The sequence below is a fragment of the Amphiura filiformis genome, chromosome 12 (genome assembly GCF_039555335.1).
Source record: "Amphiura filiformis chromosome 12, Afil_fr2py, whole genome shotgun sequence".
In the NCBI taxonomy this organism is placed as follows: domain Eukaryota; kingdom Metazoa; phylum Echinodermata; class Ophiuroidea; order Amphilepidida; family Amphiuridae; genus Amphiura; species Amphiura filiformis.
The window spans coordinates 35,430,418-35,450,804 of record NC_092639.1 but is presented as its reverse complement, the minus strand read 5'-3'; the positions used below and the strand labels follow the sequence as shown (position 1 = coordinate 35,450,804).

Here is a 20,387-nt window from a genome sequence, read left to right as displayed (position 1 = left end):
GAAAATCAAGACTTTGGTACCACTGGCCTTTCCAGTGATAACAATGACATATCTCCATTTCTATCCTCAATAAAGCCCCAGACCTTACATAGCATTATCTCCAACAGACCTAAGTTGCTGCATGTAATCCCTATTCCAGAAAAATGCAGCACTATTTTTTTTTTGATTAAAAAGATATTTTACTCCTAACTTCTAATGAAAGTCACATTTTAATGTTTGGTCAATTGGGGGAAATAAGGGCCAAAAACACAAATTTTTAGGGCGTTTTTGTATGCTGTGACAATCACGCTCAAAGACTTGTACAACTAATTTTCTAATCTTTTACCAATTATCAAAAATAACATAAAATAACATGAAATTATGAGCTGTTAGCCTAGACTCAAGAATTTGAATGCTTACACTTGTCCAAAGTCTATGACTAACAAATTGTAAGAAAACATGCAAATTGTACATTTTTGGCCCATTTCCCATCAAATTGCAAAAATATTATCATTTGACTTTTATTGCCAGTTAGAACTACATGTAACTAAAAGGATTAGGATTTCATTTGGCAATGCAGGATAATATTTTTTTAATTCCAAAAAAATTAGTGCTGTATTCTTCTGGAATAGGGAGTATTGCAAACCCAGACTCAAGTGCAATTAATCGCATAATGGAAATAGGACAGTGTTGCACTGAGCCCTCACCTCTTGATATGATGCGCTTGTGTGCCTATAATATGTGCAACAGAAAACAGAAGTCATGGGGATTTAGCCATGTACCCATCAATATTTTGAAATCACTTTGAATTCATAATGCTATATGGTAATGTATGTTATTATCATGACTGGCAATGTGATATTCAACGAAGATTGAAGCTATTGAATCACAGGATACCAGGACTCACATTGGGGTATCCCAGTTGAAATCCATACTCCCCCTGTGGAAGATTTTGGAAATATCTTTCACAGGGAAAGAATGAATATCAAATGGAATCAACACATTAAGGGAAGGGGTATGAACGTTTAGACAGTATTTATTGTGGGACATTAGAGCACATCAGACATATCGAATTGCATTCTGAATTACGAAGAATGGCCTTCTGATATCAAATATTTTGATTTTTTGAAATTCGCAATGTAAATTGTAATACACATTTTATGGCAAATCATTAAAATTGATATTTTTGATATTTAACAGTACTCAAGTAAACTTTATAAATCTGATGATTTCTACCTAAAGTGTATGTAGGTGGGATGAAAAGCCGACCATCAATTGAAAATGTTGACCTTTCGTATTGAAGATATGGATTTTTTTCCCAAAATACCAAAAAAAATTAGGTCTTTTGGGAAAAAATCCATATCTTCAATATGAAAAGTCAAAATTTTCAATTGATCGTCGGCTTTTCCTCCCAGCTACATACACTTTAAGACTATATCATTAAATTTATAAAATTTACTTTGAGGACTGTTATATTTCAAAATGTGAAAAATATCAAATTTTAATAATTTGTCATAAAATTTGTATTATATCGTGAATTTCATAAAATGAAAATTATTTGATATCAGAAAGACATTCTTCAGTATTCAGAATGCAATTCGATATGTCTGATGTGCTCTCATGTCCCACAAAAAATGCTGTTGAAATGCTCAAAACGCTCATTCCAGTTCCCTTAAGCAGCTCCATATGAATTTCATACACCCTCTTGAAAAGATCAAATCTGAATATTATACAGAAGGAGCATGAGCTTCAAATAGAGTTTGAATGCGCTAATTCTATTTGAAATTCATACTCCCTCTATGGAAGATATTTCCAAACTCTTCCACAGGAGGAGTGTGGATTTTAAATGGATTAGACCATTTGCTCTATTTGATCACCTTATTCATTAGTAAAGATTGGTCTCATTGCTATGGTTCACACTTGCCAAAGAGGGTTTCAAAATATTTTGCCAAGTGCATGACCATTCAAGTTTTACTAAAATACTTCAGTTTACAGCTGGGCAAGTACTTGCCATGTTCAAAGTGGTAAGAATTGACCAGTCCTATACGTAATGCTATGGTAAATTAACAATAATTGTGTAGGCAAAAGCTTGATATCGACTTGACCAATTACAAAGGTTTGCATGCATATAACAATTAGCGCGAGTTATTGGCATGATGAGCTACACACACAATGTAAACAAGTATACATTTTAAAACAAAGTATACCACAATCCCGGACATAAATAGTTCGAACACTTGTGTCAAAGTAGGACTGTTTGAAACCGCATTTCTGTTATACTTGACATATTAAAATTTCGCTTTCTTTGGTGTGAAGTCTGAACCATCTCCTACTACTACAACCCTCTCCCTGCCCCACCAATCAATGTTGGATGTTTCTAGGGGTGCATGACCATAAAAAATAAAAAACAACATTGATCGGGGGGAATGGGGGCATGTTTGAAGTACCCATGTTAAAGTGTCCGAACAATTATGACCGGGATTGCAGGTGCATGGCAAAATACTTTGGAGCTACACTATTTTGTCCTCCATGTAAACATGGCGGAATCTGGATTCTTCAAGTGTAAACCCTTTGGTTGTTACAACTTACCTGGAATGTTTGTAACTCTCAATTGGTGATAAGCAAATGCCACATTTGAGCCTGACAGCTCTATTAGCATCAATGTAAGTTGTATGAAGCTTGAACAACAATGCAATTACTATACAATAATACTTTAAACTTGCAGATGCTGTGTACAATATTTACAGAATGCCCCAAGGTTATCTCCAAGTTGCAGTCCAATATATGAAACATTTTTCCTTTCTCTCTTTTCTTTTAAGTTTTCGACGGCTGCAAGTAATTTGGATCTCAAATAAACCCTCAATTATCTTACAAAATGAATATGAAATCTAAGCACAGGGTGGTTCAAAAAATATCCAAAAAAAGAACCCTGTCAGCTTGGCACTAATATCATCTTTCTAATCCAACTTAAAAGATATTTGTGATTAATTATACACACTATATGATGAGAAGATACTAGCGAAAATGTCTGTACAAAATATTTTGTTTGGATATTACATGTACATTTGATTTTTGGTTGTCACATGAAATCGTCTGAGGCGTCGGAATCGATGTCTGCGTTTGAAGTCATGTTTTCTGATGTCATCAATGTGGTGTAATTTCTGAAATAAATGGACAAGGGGTGTATATAGTATCATGGACTAAGTATATAGAGCGACGTCACACTTGGAACATGTGGACGTAGGTGGCAGGAGCATTTTTCTTTAATTAGCATAAGTCTCCACAGTACTACGCATATTTTTTTTAGGTAGCTTTTAGTACTATCGTGGTGCCAGCAGCATTTTTCTTTACTTTTCCAACATGGCCCCGCCCATGAATCAATTTGGCGACGCCATCGGACGCCATGTCAGCGCAGGGTAATACACCGGGAAAGCCGACGCTGTCGCCACCTTTTTGTATTGCGCTAGTATATGAGTTGCAACGACCTGATAGTATTGTTGTGAACTTTAATAATACTATATAAATTTATTGTAGGTAGGATGGGATGTAGCTGGAGCTTGACATGTGTTCTTGATTTAATCAAGAAATAAAGGGTAATGCATGATCCTTTACACGAAAATAATGTGTCCGAGGCAGTAAAAACGTAAATAATGGGTGAGGACACATTATTTGCGTGTAAAGGATAATGCTGCACCCTTTATTTCTATTCTATTACCACAAAATAGTGTGATTTAAAGAGAAAATATCAAATTTTTTGCCCAAATATTTCAAGTTGTTTACCTCAAGGTGGAGCGCATACTGCGTAGCCAAAGCGTATGCACATTCCAATAACACAACCTAACATTCCATTCTCCCTATAAGCAGGTATGCACATACAATAACACAACCCTGACATTCCATTCTCCCCTACATAAGCAGGTGTGCTGTGCGCTCTGCTGTGCAAAGGCTGTGATGATAGAAGAACATAAAGTTTGTTGCCCTTGACACTTTATCGCTAATTAATGGTCTGTCACGTGACGCGTTTCAACAAATCACAGTGCGCGATTTTGAATAATGGGTCGTGGGGGTAATAGAATCAAGAATAAGGGACCATACATGTACATATTATTTGATAAAGAGCCCAGGGGTTTAAGTCATTCATTTTGCGTGGGCGCTTCTTTTTTACATTGATTGTAAGCATAATATCGCCAACTATACTACTTATATTCACATTCAAAAATAGAAAATAAAATGATTAAACTATTATCTTTTCCAACTTCGATGACACCTGTCAACGAGGTATTAACAAACATGTAATATAACTATTCAAAAATGTTTGTTGTGCTGTTAAAAATGGTAAAAATTCAGTTTGTAGCTTACCTTAATTCTGCTTCTTCCATATTTTTGCGCCGTTCCTCCTTTTCTCTCTCCATCTTTTCTTCCCTCTCTAATTTCATTTTCTTCTTTGCTTCTTCCCTTTCTTCTCTGTCCCGTTGTTCCCTTTCTTCAGCCAAATTTGGCTTGACAATTTCTACTTTGGTCTTGTTTAGTCTGTTGACTGTTTCATTGATCTTCTTTTCCACCTTGGCAGATCGCACCTGTCAGAAGACAACGGTATTGTTGCATTCAGGATTATTTCACACCAAAATATACTTGAATCACAGAATACTACAGACGAAACACAAACAGTCCAAGTCTCAGCATCACCCGATAATGAGGGCCAATTGTTCCATGAAGTGTGACAGACGAAACTGCTACACACATACATGTACCACATATTTTTACGGGGCGAAGACATGCAACACTCTATTGCATATACGCATATAGACACACAATGCTGGTATGATTGTTATAGGCATGCACAATTGAACTATCGGCCCTCATGAATATGCCAGAATTCACAGCATACAAAGCACAGGGACTTTGACTGTTGAAGGATAGTCTGTAGTAGTCTGTGAATTGAATATTTTTAATTATTCTCTTCTTGCAAACAATCACAATTTGTGTTTGACCTCAAAAACATAAACCAAACTTATGCAGCTTACTTAGACGATAAGCAGGTATAATATCTTAAATATGCCAAAATATGAAGTTACCGTTATTAGAACTCTCCAATATTCTAAAATGAATCAAACTTCTTTACAACTTCAGTTCCACATAATGTGGTTTTCCAAGCCAAAATCCCAGGAAGTTACCACCGCCGTGTATTGAACCTGAGATATCTCGTGCACCTGAAGCGAGTACTCCATACTACTAGGCAACGCTCTCCCTTGAATTTGCATTCAATCAGGAATATTCCCTAAACAGAACCATAAATTAAGTCACTTTCACCAGGAGGGTGAGAGTTCATAAGAGCAATGCGGAAGTTACGGTCACATGAATTGAGCAGAGATGATATACCATCTCCATGACCATGGCCATAACATTTCTAGTACATTTCGATTTAGACTTATTTTAATGTTCAACCCACATGAACATGATTGTAATGATTTATAGTGGTATTGCACAACAGTATATATAGAACATCAGCGACATCTTTTGTAACTATGTCTAAATCTTCAAGATCCGTTGATCACGGTCTGATGCGGGGGTCTGATTCTATATCATGCATATAATACCTCAACAATCACCGTCATATCCCATCAATTTATTATAGAATATATTGCATAATCTTCTTATGCATAATCTTCTTATAATTTTAAATGGTAAACATGTTGACAAATATGTTTTTATATCTATGTATTACAACACCAGAATAATATTACGTAGGAAACAAAATGGCACCTATGCCGGGATGAACTGACCTATGTCAATTTAGCTCATAGACATGATATACCACTTATGGACGTGTGAATTTGTGTGACCATGCGTGACAGGCAAGTCCCAATAGTATAATAAGTTCCTTGCTTTCACCCTGAAAGCTGCCAGCAGAAAAAAAAGTCTGTCTCCAAATCACAAGACTATCTAGTCCTACCATCGCATGTCCACAGCATGCACAGAAAGACAAGCAGCTTACCTTCATATGAATGAATTTTATTTCAATTAGACCCCTTACCTCCTTTCCTTTATGGAAGCCCACTTGGCCTACAGCCATGTCACCAGTCTTCTTCAGATTTTCCCATGGAGTATATACAATGGAAAGGTTATTCATCTTGCACCCTGCATCAAGAGGAGAAGTAAAGAATTAAAATAGCAATCAGACATGGAAGTAATATGTTCATTTCCCAAAAAGATAATTTAAATTTCCAACAATTTAAATTTTGTATTCTCTATCACTGGGAAAGCAAAAATTTCCCACAAAGTGCAAGAGATTCACTTTTCAATGTGAATCTAACCATGAATGAATACCCAGCAAAATGTTTTAAATAAGTTATATTTTGGGTTTTGGTTTAGGTAAAAAGGTATTAATAACATTAAAATGTCGGGTTATATAATAAAGGTCATGAAATCATTTTAAAACGCTTTTGTATGAAAACACACTACAACAATATTTTTAAAATGTTTTCGAAATGTCATTGTAAACTATTTTTGCAAACATTTTTGGCCAAATATTTTGTCAACACTTGTATAACATTATGTTAAAATACTTGCACCCAGCAAACACAGAAATGTTCTTAAAATGTTTTTTTACAAAACGTTTTAATAACATTTAAATGTCGGGTTATATAAAGGTTGTGAAAACATTTTAAAAGCGTTATTGTAAATATTTTGGGCAAACATTTTTTGCAAAATATTTTTCAACCCAAAATAACATTCTGTTTAGAATGATTTGTACCAAGTTTTCAAAAATGTTTTTGGAATGTTATTAAAATGTTTTATACCCTTTATATAACCCGACATTTAAATGTTTTCTGTAAAACATTTCTGTTTGCTGTGCAGTAAATTACCAACAAATGTTATTTAATGTTATGAAAACGTTTTATACCATTAATGTACCCTTTATATAACCCGCATTTAAACGTTTTCTGACAACCTTTTATAACCTTTTGCGAATGATGTCGAAAACGTTTTGTTTTTGCTGGGTACTGCCCTATCATGCAATATACATTTATATGCTTTGACATAATAGCCATGTCCAACATGCCCAGAAGTGTGCACCAGGCTCACACATACCTGGGATAGCTTCTTGGGTCTTGGTTGAGTTACTGTGCTGAAACTGACCCAACACAGGATAGGAACCTGATTGACCACCCCACCAACTTCCATGAACCTTCTAATTAAAATACTTTTGGATACCTCCATATTTGGTTTTAACTAAAGTTGCTTTTTTTAAACTTCCGTGGTCGTGCCTGTGTGTATCGCGTACACGAGCGTAAATGCAAAAGCAATAAACAATCACGCTGATTGGCTGATCAACGACTTGACAACAAGCCGGCTGACCCATTGGTCTTCGGGCTTGGCGTAGTAGGCTTAACCTTGTCACTTCTACGCGATCGCAATTCACCAGCTGCATACCGGACCACGGAAGTTTTAAAAAAAAAACTTTATCTAATTATTAATACCTGTACACTGTTTACATAGTGAAATCATTAGAGCTTGTCACTTTGTCAATACGAAGCATGAAAAACATTTGCACTTTTCTTTCACTTTATGTTATATTGTGGAATACCATATAGCTGAAGCATTACTCCAATATTTTATGAAAATATTTCTGCTGATGTCTGGCTCAATAAGCTTCTTGTCTACCATTTTCTCATACCACTTGACCTTTTGAGGTCATTTAGTATACTTGCTTACCAGTCACTTTTGTCATTCTTACTACAGTTCGCACATTGAAATGTGAACTTTGACATGCATTTGTATGTGGTATGAAAAATTCTTTTTTGGTTCATTAATATTCAAATTTCAGCCAGGCTGATTATGTTTGCACCCACGCATCATCATACGTATCACCATTTCCAGTGTTATATATAATTTCATTGAGCTGCCTTACGATAGTACCATTGTGTGGCAACTTGATTAACAATACCTTGAATGCTGTTGGCTTTGACAAGCTGGCAGCAATCGTCTAACACAGCCTGAGGTATGTCATCGATGGTACTGCCTTTTGGAAGTCTCAGATACACATGGGCTGAAGATAACTTGTCCACATGGAACCTTTACACACATAAGGGAGAAAGATACAATTGATGTAACAAGTTATAATTGAAGATTACATGTTTTGGATGGATGGTCAATGGTCAGTGACCACTCTAAATCTATTGTGGCTGTAACATGTTACATACATTGTACCTCATAATTGAGTTGTGACTCATCAGTTATTCACTGTCGTAGTGTGATGTCAATATCAATCGTTGCCATGTCAACTGGTTCACGCTACCTATGTGTGCAAACCAAGTGTGAACAAGTAACTAAGGTACAAGGTATTCACTAAGACAGCCAATTCAGCTGTACTTGAAGACAACTGGGACAAGACTTTGCATCTGGTCACTCATGTAATCACTGTGGTGCCAGGGGGCATGGGGGGGGGCAAATTCCCTCCAGTCAGAACCCTTGCACTCCTAGTTGCCCCCCCCAGTAAAAACCCAAAATTGGGAATTTTTTCACTTTTAGGGGCAATCGTTGGCAAAATTTGTTGATTTTGCCCCCAAACCCAACCCTAAAATTCACTTTGCCCTGCCTCCACACCATGCCCCCGAAGAAAATGTCATTTATCTTGAATGAATAGCCAATATGTAACTCAATTAGCCAATCCGGAACCTACTCCAGTACATACCTTGTACGATATCAAAAAGTGTGAAAGAAATCTAATAAAGGGTGCAGTCATGGAAATGCATATATTTTGAACAGAATAACTAATTATTCACCATTTTGAGCTAGTGACTCAAAATAAATAGCTCCAACTACCTACACATTGTTGGTAATTAAAAAGTTTGAATTAACCAATAAGAACTTACCATATGTCTTCAGGAAATCCATATTTAATTAGGTCTTCATCTGCAGTCAAACAAAAACAAGTAAGAAAAACCTTGTTAGAGAACAACACATTTAATCATCAGTGAAAAAAAGTATAATGATGTATATTCATAGGTAGCGGTAAACGTAAATAGAAAGCAAAATTAGACTTCTACGCTACTCAAATTTGGTACACACACCAGAGCATTTTCATCTAGTCGAGCGTTTTCACCTAGTCAACCAGCATCTTTAAATGTAATAATGTGTTATGACCTTGGCCTTTGTATCAGGCAGTGAGTTTTAAGGAGTGCAAGTGCGATTGCACACCTCGGAGCACACCTTGGCTCATCCAGGTGAGCTGTTTGCAGCACACCTGGCAGGGACTAACTCCAACTGAGTTTTAAGGTGTGCGAGTGCAATCACACATCTCAGGTGGGCTGTTAGCAGCACACCAGGTGTTTTCCAAAACTCACTCCCTGTTGTATGGAGACTATGATTCATCCTAAACTGCAGAATCATCAAAAAGGCAAAGGTATTTGTTTTGTTGTCTTAACCCCATGAGAACTACCTGGCGATTGGCCGAAAAGAGGTTTTCATTTTCAATTGGACCAATCGGCAACATTGTTAGAATAATTTCATCACACAAAAAATTGGGGTGAATTATTTGCAAAGCTCCATTCTGATTGGTGATTAAATTGAAATCATCATGTAACTGACCAATCAGAGGCAATGTTAGATCAGCAGGTAGTGCTCAGGGGGTTAAACTTTTCCCAATGAGTTGTGCATGTTTCAGACTTTTCAGTTGTTTGGCTAAGATCTATATGGTCACTGCATCCCAGGAAAATGAATCAGTGAAAATGGCAATGAACTTATTGTTAATATCACACCTATACTAGAACTGCAGTAAATTGTAAACATTAAAACACTGATGGACATATGTGACCCATCACATCGAAACACGGCAGTTGTCGTCAAAAACGAACTTGCAGATTTCTTTACCAAACTAAAGGACTATTTTAAAGCTTTAAAATGGCACCTCTTTCATTAATATCGCATGTAGAATGGCGATTTTATGTGACAAATACAGTTCAAATTTCTTATTATTTTCTTTATTTTTCGGGGCACATTTTCTTTATTATCTTTAAATGTGGGTTTCCTACAACTGCCGTGTTTCGATGTGATGGGTCACATATTATCAATAGCTTGGTATCATTTATATGAAACTTATTACTTACTTTCATGTTTATCTTCACCCATATAGATCTTGTAGGGTGTTCCAGGCACAACTGTAAATAACAATAGGTAAATGAATGCATCAAAAGAGTTAATTATTCATTCGATTTTATAGTTCACAATTTCATATATTCACAAAACTGTTACAATAGATTGGTCTTAATATGTTTGTACAGCCACCTGTATCAGTAATATAGTTGCTCAAACTCCAATTTTTTTTCTCTTTCATCAAAGAACCCTTCATTTAGAGACATATGTGCTTGTAGACCGAATTATACGGTATTCTATCTTTTGTAATAGTATTTTACATTAAGTTTGTGAAATTATGTGCACATTAAGCATGTAACTTTTTTGGTTTACATGCACCAGTGTATATTTGTTTCTAAATCGACCCCTGTGTGAGATTTAACACAGTTTTCTCAGGTTAGAAAATCCGTACTACAATATACATTACGATACAGTAACATTCAATCAGTTTTACCTGCACTAGTGAAGTAGAAAACCATGACTGCTGAATAGGCTATAACTTAACTAACTTCACCACCTTCTGGGTTATCTGACTCGCTACCTGCAAAACAAATTGAAATTGTCACAATGGAATCAATCAACTTGTTAGTAAACTTGATGCCCCAACACTTTTTTCCAAACAAGATGTTTAAAAAATTTACTTGTTTACATGTCATCTCGGGCACTTTTGGAAGGCCTTATAACGCCCATCTTATTTCATCAATATTTGACTACAATAGAGAAAGAGAGAGAGATTTAATGCATACTGCAAGAAATTTGTTCCAGGGTGGTGCTCCCCTGTACAAATATCAATGTAGTTCTCTAGGAAGGAGTTGATGCGTTTTTAAAGCAGTTGGTAGACTTGGCATGCACTACGTTTACTGACAATCTATTCCAAACATTAACGACCCTTTGGGTGAAGCAATTTCTTCTAAGTGTGTCTTTGCTTCTCACTTTGTTTATATTTAGATATCAGTCTGTTGCTACAGGTATGATTGTCAGACAATTGATTCAGCCACACTTCTGTGTTTACGCTCTGCACTCTCACAAAATGAAAACAAGTGCCGCTCTTCTCTGACAAAAACTGTAGACATACATGCATATATCTGCAATACCAATACTATTACTTTACAATCATGCAATGTCTAGGTATAAAAGGCAAACCTTAGTTAACACATTTGCTAGTCAGCCAAATTAGAGCAAATCGGGGCCGAAACACAATACATATTTTACATAGAATATTAAAAGAAAGATCTAAGTCAAGGAAACCTACAGAAATATGTTGTCTCAGTCTATTCACCCATTGCACGGTTCCGCCATTTGCGAGGAGAGCCTCGAACTGGCAATAGGCATGAAAGGAAGTATTATGTGACTTTACGCAATGTTATATGACTGGTTCAATTCCCATTCATGCATGATGCCAGATCGAGGCTCTCCTTGCATATGGCGGAACCGTGCAATGGGTGAATACTTCACTTGACATCTTGAATCTTGACCCAAATATATGATTTATTTTTTTTTTTTTATAATCGCACATGGCATTTTAGAGGGATTTTGATAGCAGTTCCACATATGTAGTAAAGCTGCTCTATCATGAGACTATTTGCTGTTATTTTTATTTGATGCATTAAGTGGGTACTACACCCCTGGCCAATTTTGTGCCTATTTTAGCATTTTTCTCAAAACTTATAGCGCATTGGTGACAAGTAAGATATGTATATTATAAGGGCAAGGACTACAACTACTGCACTGAAAATTCAGCAAATCAAGGCAAGTAGTTATTGATTTATTGATCAAATATTGGTTTTCCCTCATTTTTGATTGTAACTCCACAACTGTTGTCTGTGCTGAAATAGTTGTAGTAGTTGTAGTCCTTGCCCCTATAGGCACAAAATTGGGCAGGGGTGTAGTACCCCCTTAAATGTTGGCTGAATGTTTTTGTTGAAAGTCAATCTCAAGATTAGTGCTGTACTATTACACTGACTTTTCTATTCGGCGAGGATGACAATGTCATTAAATGTTGGCTGATATTCATTCAAAATGATTTAAATGAAATTGTTAGTTGGTGCAATAAGATGACCCTTTGGATTTTTTTGGGGTCTTGCCTTTAAAATAAAGTCATCATGTTAATTGCTGGTCAATTCATCTCCATGAAAATGGTAAAAATTGTAGAAACAATTAAGACTAATTGGGATAAGGTGCTAAAATGTGATGATGTAGATAATGCCTATGATAATTTTCAAGATATGTTTGATCAAGCATGCAATTTACATTGTCCAGTGAAAGAAAAGAGGGTCAAAGGCTTGTATCCTGATTGGATTACAAGTGAGTACATTAAACTTTCTAAAGATAGGGACCATTTTTTCAAAAAAGCTCACAAAACTAATGACTCTGAAGATTGGAAAATAGCTAAACAACTTCGTAATCAAGTAAATAAACTAAATAAGACTTTGAAAAAAACCTACTGTACAGATGCAATTAATAGTAATGTAAATGATTCAAAGAAGCTTTGGGGTACTATAAGAAAATTAATTCCAAAAATGTTTCCAATGTTACTAATGATGTTCAAACTAATGATGGTATTACGTGCAATGATAAAGAAACTGCTAATCAGTTTAATGATTATTTTACGTCTATTGGAAATACCTTGGCTGGTAAATTTATGTGTAATAATTATAGTAACAATGATTCTGATGTGAGTATGATGATTTTGAATTTGATTTTGTAGAACCTGAATTTGTTTTTAAACAGATTTGTAATTTCTCTAATAATAAGTCTACAGGTATTTGTAATGTTAGTACTAAACTTTTGAAACTTGCTGCACAGATTATTTGTCATCCCCTTGCATATATTTGTAATCTTTCCATGTTCACATCCACTTTTCCTAATGAATGGAAAAAAGGCAAATGTTACACCTATATACAAGGAGGGTGACAAAAGTGATGTTAGCAACTTTAGACCTATCTCAGTTTTACCTATTATTTCTAAGATCTTAGAACGTGCTGTACACGACCAACTGTATTATTATCTCACATGTAACAATATTTTTAATCCATGTCAATCAGGCTTTAGACGTAATCATCAGCCCTCGAATTAACCCACGGCACCCATGGTATTTTGCCGTGGGTGCCCATCCCCACTGCCGTAATGCCCTCAAAATATGTCCTTTACCCAAGGCAGTCACTTGCCGTGCCCTTTAATGAAGTTGCCGTCGGTGCCCCAGCCCTGCCCCATTAATAAGGAACTTATTATAGCCCTCCTCATTAATTTATGAATTTGAACTTGTTCTAAATTTCCATGTTTGTATTTATTATTCATATCATATTCTCATAATATTATTTGTATATCAATGTTATATGTATGTTATCAGGGCTTCCAGGGAGACCAGTACTTTTGTATTGATGGAATTTTCCTGAATAAATAACGAATAAATAAATAAATAAATGCTTTTAATATTAGCATGATATTATCTTTTAATATTGTGCAATCATTGTATGTGCTTTACTGTATGTTTCATGTCTTTTACCTGGCAAATAAAATGAATTGATGAAAGTCAATCTTTTACAAGATGTTGCTAAGGAAAGCGCTATGACAAAACAGTTTTCAGTTTTGGGTTTTAAATACTTAAAAAAGGGGCATTTAGTGATCTACAACCTCATCCCCCACTCTTCTCAAAAAAAGTTGAGATTTTTATACCACTGGATATGTCTGGCTACATAATGTTTAATGTATCAGTCGCTTGTGCAGATATGCTAACATTGGATTCCATTTCTTATTTATTGTTCACTGTATGGAAAAGCCTCTTCTGTTGTATCTTGTATTTGTTGTATTTCCCACACATAAAAAAGGACAGCCTTAAGTAGTAGTATACGTGCAACGCTTTTGATGTTTTGATGTTTGGGAGACTGTGTCTGTGAGGGATCCGAATAAAAGGATGACAGAGCCTATTCTTGACTGTGTATTCCTTCAACACGCTGCCGTATGGTAACAGGCTTACGAGGGGGTATCCAAAAGTTTTTGACATCACCCAGATTCCCCAGAAGTGAAAGAGCTATACCGATGAAATTTTGTCAGTGTAATCACTGGTCCTTATGTACATTATGGTCCAAAAATGGTCTCATAAGTATGTTTACTTTCTTCACAGGTGGCGCTAGATGGGAAGTAGACGCATAACCTGCAAGATGGTGAAAATTGAGGCACGCAGCGTGATCAAGTTCCTGCATTTGAAGGGTTAGGCCTACAATGCTCAGAAAATCTATGTTGAAATGAAAGCAATCTACGGTGATGATTGCCCATCATATGGCACTATTGCCTTTTGAAAAAGGAATTTCCAAACTGGCCACATGTCCCTCACAGATGAGCCAAGAAGTGGCGTCCATCACATCTACAGATGAGCCAAGAAGTGGCGTCCATCACATCTACATTGATCTCATCTTTTGGGTGGGTTCAAAATTCCCTGAGTTGGCAAAACCTGCAATCTTCATGGGAGTAATTTACTTAGACTTAGTGCAAAAGTGGTCAAAATATATTATTGCTCTGCAAAATGTCTTAATTTTCATGATTTGGATTTATCATATTGAGCAGCATTCTACTTGTGATGTTTCTACACTGTGTAGAGAGGGTCTACAGCATCTCTGAGGTAAAACTGACAAATACAAGGTATATTTCTTGATGCTTGAAGTTTGGATTTCTTAAACGTACAGTGCATCCTAGTCCGAATAATCAGACCCAGAACAAAATATTAATTTCTGACATGATCGTGTTCTGGGTCTGAACTGTTTTCATTCGAAATCTTGATGGCAAATTGGACAAACGAAGCACATGGTCCTACTTCACAGTTTTTTAATCCCCTATTTATGTTGCTTGACTCACTCTATTGTGGTCCATCCTTTTGATACTCGAGTATTTGGACAAGCAGAACAGTTTTGACAGGCCCCTTTGTCTACCTCTCTGTTTGTAAACAAACGAGGAGGTCGAAATCGTCCTCCTCGCCGAATACCAAAGTCAGCGTAATAGTACGGCACTAAGTGCATCCCTATGTACCGCTGCAAGACTTCAGGTCCGTAGGGGCTATGTCATTACATGTTTATGATAAAGACTGAAGTCTTGCTGGCAGGACTACCTTATTATACGATGTCCTCATTCACAAACTGATACTATCTGCCCATCGTATACGAGGGGGTATCCAAAAGTTTTTGTCATCACCCAGAAGTGAAAGAGCTATACCGATGAAATTTTGTCAGTGTAATCACTGGTCCTTATGTACATTATGGTCCAAAAATGGTCTCATAAGTATGTTTACTTTCTTCACAGGTGGCGCTAGATGGGAAGTAGGCGCATAATCTTTTCATGATAAGATCCTCCACTTTCTTGAGTTTTTTTACTTTTGGCCGATCTACACAGTGTAGAAACATCACAAGTAGAATGCTGCTCAATATGATAAATCCAAATCATGAAAATTAAGACATTTTGCAGAGCAATAATATATTTTGACCACTTTTTCACTAAGTCTAAGTAAATTACTCCCATGAAGATTGCAGGTTTTGCCAACTCTGGGAATTTTGAACCCACCCAAAAGATGAGATCAATGTAGATCAATTACCTCAACTTTTTGAGTATAGACTATTAAATACAGTGGGATTAAAATCATCCACGACGCACGCCCAAACCCTGGTACAATGGGATTAAAATCATCAGTGCATGCATGCATGCCCAAACTGTCCTTTGGAGAGTTCCTCAGCAACATCCTTAGAGCCCAAATGAGCCCACAAATACATATTGTGATGTTTCTTATTTGTGGAAAAGATATCAATAGACCGATCTGTAACTCAGTAATCAGATAATGTCATATGTTTAATACAGATTACCGAGTTACAGTTACTGGAACAACTAATATAGGCTTTATTAGTTCCAGTAACTGTAACATTTTGAAAGTAAAGGAACTCTTATCATGCTTTATTAAAGCATGATAAGAGTTCCTTTACTTTCAAAATTGATTGCAGTTGTCACTCAAAAAAAGGAGAGCGTGGCCTAGCGGTTAAGGCATAGGACTGTGAACCCAAGGGTTCGAATCCCAGGTCCGGCTCTTTGTGTCCTTGAGCAAGACACTTCACTCTACTTGCTTAGTGCTTCGGAGGGCACTTTAAGCTGTCGGTCCCGTGTACATGCATATTTTCTCACATTAATGTAGTGTGCACGTTAAAGAACGTCACAGGCTATTCGAAAAGAGCAGGGGATCATCCCGGTCATGTTGACTGTACTTCAAAATACACTCATCTACTCTAGTACAGGGAACCCATACCGTAGTAGCTCTGCACAACGGTATGGGACGAAGTGTATACAAAAAGCTAGTGCAACGCAATTGCATGATTTCAATTAGAGTTTGTACTAAAAAATACAAGGCTCCTGTAGCTTAAATAGTTGCATGTTTGTCATCATATTAATTACACAGCTTCTTGTACTTCTTACCTAAACTCCTATGCTTGAAATTGTAATAAATACGGCAATATCGTGTTTGACGGCCCACTGTTTTGCCGCCAAAATTGGACTCCCTAGCTTACTGAAAATTAATCAATAATATCTGCGAGCTGTATAAACGGATGTTTTTCTGTCGTGCGCGGTAAAATACAAAGACGAGAGATTGCGTAGTTGTGCAAGTGAAATTATATAGGGTCTAACATCATCAAGCTTAATATATAATAGTGTTTGGCGGCCCACCTACACGCAAATAATAGAATTTTCCCATAGGGTGGGCCGCGAAACACGATTATATATATAGGGTCGAACATCATCAAGCTTAATATATAATCGTGTTTGGCGGCCCACCTACACGCAAATAATAGAATATTCCCATAGGGTGGGCCGCCAAACACGATTATATATATATAGGCTTTCCAACAAGCTAAAACTAAAAATAAGTCCCCGTCCGGAGGACGAGAAAGAGGGTTTCCTTTGGGGGGATAAATTGTGCAGCAAAAGCGGGGTTTAGGAGATTTTGCGGGGCTATAACAAGCTTAAACTAGAAAGAGTGGGAACATTTTGGCCGGAAACTTAAGTTTTAAAAAGGCGGGAAAATTATAAAACTGAACTTGGATCATCAAGCTTAATATATAATCGTGTTTGGCGGCCCACCAACACGCAAATAATAGAATTTTCCCATAGGGTGGGCCATGAACACGATTATATATATAGGGTCGAACATCATCAAGCTTAATATATAATCGTGTTTGGCCCACCTACACTAAATAATAGAATATTCCCATAGGGTGGGCCGCCAAACACGATTATATATATATAGGCTTTCCAACAAGCTAAAACTAAAAAGAAGTCCCCGTCCGGAGGACGAGAAAGAGGTTTCCTTTGGGGGATAAATTGCGCAGCAAAAGCGGGGTTTAGAAGATTTTATGGGCTATAACAAGCTTAAACTAGAAAGAGCGGGAACATTTTGGCGGGAGACTTAAGTTTTTAAAAAGGCGGAAAATTATAAAACTGAACTTGGATCATCAAGCTTATATATATAATCGTGTTTGGCGGCCCACCTACACGCAAATAATTGAATATTCCCATAGGGTGGGCCGCCAAACACGATTATATATATAGGCGTTCCAACAAGCTAAAACTAAAAATAAGTCCCAGTCCGGAGGACGAGAAAGAGGGTTTCCTTTGGGGGATAAATTGCGCAGCAAAAGCGGGTTTAGAAGATTTTGCGGGGCTATAACAAGCTTAAACTAGAAAGAGCGGGAACATTTTGGCGGAAACTTAAGTTTTAAAAAAGGGGAAAATTATAAAACTGAACTTGGATCATCAAGCTTAATATATAATCGTGTTTGGCGGCCCACCTACACGCAAATAATTGAATTTTCCCATACGGTGGGCATGAAACACGATTATATATATAGGGTCGAACATCATCAAGCAATATATAATCGTGTTTGGCGGCCCACCTACACGCAAATAGTTGAATATTCCCATAGGGTGGGCCGCCAAACACGATTATATATATATAGGCTTTCCAACAAGCTAAAACTAAAAATAAGTCCCCGTCCGGAGGGCGAGAAAGAGGGTTTCCTTTGGGGGATAAATTGCGCAGCAAAAGCGGGGTTTAGAAGATTTTATGGGCTATAACAAGCTTAAATTAGAAAGAGCGGGAACATTTTGGCGGGTAACTTAAGTTTTAAAAAGGCGGGAAAATTATAAAACTGTTTATTCTATGACACTATAATATATTGTGAGATTGCTCAACAATCCCGGGTCAACAATAAACCGTTAAAAATAGGCCTATATCATGCCGTCACAAAAAACAGGCCCCTAGCATGATTAAAATAATTATAAATCAAGGCAATATAACTTGATTTTGCCTTTATTCCGTTAAGACTGTAACACAGAATATTGCTGTATGATTAAGCCAATGTAGGCTGCTTTGAAATCATTCCTAATTTTTACATTTATTCCGTTCGGTAGGTAGGCCTACGGAATAAAGCAAATTAATCAACTGCGCTTGAATTATTATTACCTCTAAAAATATCGTATAGGCCTATATCTCATACCATACCGGCACTAGAATGTCAGCATGATCATGTATAATCAACAAGTTGCATATTCCGTTATTACTGTTACATGCTTTGACTTGATACCGTGTTTAAAAGTTGGGAAATGACACTGATTCGATTTATTCCGTAAAAGAATAAGACTGATAATTAAAAAAGCAATTGCTTTTTTTTAAATATTAGGCTATTACAGACAAAATTTTGACGGAATAAATTGCATACTTTATACTATGATTTATTCCGTCATTTTATAGCCGACACGCGACAATAAAAGATTTATTATTAATATTATTATTATTACAGGCAAAATTTTGACGGAATAAATTGCATACTACTATGATTTATTCCGTTATTACTGTAACATGTTATGACTTGATCCCGTGTTTAAAAGTTGGGAAGTGACACTGATTCGATTTATTCCGTTAAAAGAATAAAACTGATGATTTAAAAAAACCCATTTTTATATTATTAGGCCTACAGACAAAATTTTGACGGAATAAATTGCATACTTTATGCCAAGGCCTAATACTATGATTTATTCCGTCATTTTATAGCCGACACGCGACAATAACAGATTTATCTGCATAATTTTGACGGAATAAATGGCATGCCATAGTATAGGCCCTCTGGATTGCTATTTATTCCGTTAAAAACCCGGGTTAAAAACGCATACGTTTACAAAATGTACTGGATGATGAACCTGTAACTATACGATTAAACAACGGAATAAATGCTTTTCATTTTACCGCTCCCAATTTTGTTTTAATAGGCATAGTAGGATAGGACAATACAAGAAAGAAAATGCTCTCAAAGACAAAAGCAATACTGGCAAACTGTATTTTATTTCATTTTTTTTTAATTTACTATAATTTTCACCAAGATACATTTCTACACATTAAATATAATATCTTACCAAATTTTTAACAAGATTATAGGACAATACAGCAAGAAAACATTAAACAATTCAAAAACATCATCATTTTTGCTATTTGCGTATAGTGCGACCAATTTTCAGTAAGCTAGGGGGTCCAACTTTGGCGCCAAAATAGTGGGCCGTGAAATACGATATTGCCATAAATACTCCATTACTTATCCAGAATAAATAAAAATTCATTAGCACATGATCCAAGTCGGTGCACCAAAACTGAGATGGCACTTCAGTGCAAACTTAGATAGGGCATCACCAATAACGAAAATGTCATACCGATAAATGATGTGTCTGTTTGCCCGTTTTTCTAAGTTTGCCTTGCGAACTACATCTACTCTAGGTTCCAGAGTAAAAAATAAGTACAGCTTGTCTGTACGCAGTGCGACAATACTCATACATATGAGGGAGGCACTTATAAGGAAGAAGAAGAAGAAGAAAATGTAAGTCTTTTTTTGAGTGACAACTGCAATCAATCAATCAATGTCATATGGATATGGTACAGTACAACAATCTGCACACAGTTCACGCCAAAGATGAACACGTGCGAATTCTATCACTACACTAGTCTAAATACTCACTTTTAACTTCGCAAAATTTATTCTATCATAAGCTTTTACGGTTTCAAATTCAACACATGAGACTACTGATACTACTAGCTACATGTACATGTGCATGAAAACACCCTGACCTGACCTGACCCTGTATGACCACAACATCAACTTTGACCTACTCTACCGGAAGTAAAGCAATTAGTTACGAAAGAGCCTCATCCACCTGTCAACGCGCGCGCTGTACTATTCCATTGCATTGATGTTTATCGA

At 36.4% G+C, this 20,387-nt stretch overlaps 1 protein-coding gene across 1 annotated transcript; it reads right to left on the bottom strand.

The window, feature by feature from the left end:
• Nucleotides 1-1,590: 1,590 nt before the first annotated feature.
• Nucleotides 1,591-20,273, bottom strand: LOC140166124 (coiled-coil domain-containing protein 25-like). Its single transcript, XM_072189510.1, has 8 exons — nucleotides 20,145-20,273; nucleotides 10,568-10,654; nucleotides 10,089-10,139; nucleotides 8,856-8,895; nucleotides 7,928-8,055; nucleotides 6,014-6,117; nucleotides 4,339-4,556; nucleotides 1,591-3,140 (listed from the first exon to the last, which is right to left on the bottom strand). Exons 2-8 carry the CDS (start codon nucleotides 10,590-10,592, stop codon nucleotides 3,059-3,061), a joined length of 648 nt encoding a protein of 215 aa, XP_072045611.1. The 5' UTR covers nucleotides 10,593-10,654; nucleotides 20,145-20,273; the 3' UTR covers nucleotides 1,591-3,058.
• Nucleotides 20,274-20,387: the final 114 nt, after the last annotated feature.

Bases quoted from the DNA above. Each gene is read 5' to 3' on its own strand.
- LOC140166124 (XM_072189510.1), bottom strand. From the start codon at position 10,592: ATGGTTTTCTACTTCACTAGTGCAG. The intron at 10,140-10,567 runs GTAAAACTGATT...TGTTATTTACAG, and splicing joins TTTCTACTTCACTAGTGCAG to TTGTGCCTGGAACACCCTAC. The intron at 6,118-7,927 runs GTATTGTTAATC...CTCTTGATGCAG, and splicing joins CAAAGCCAACAGCATTCAAG to GGTGCAAGATGAATAACCTT.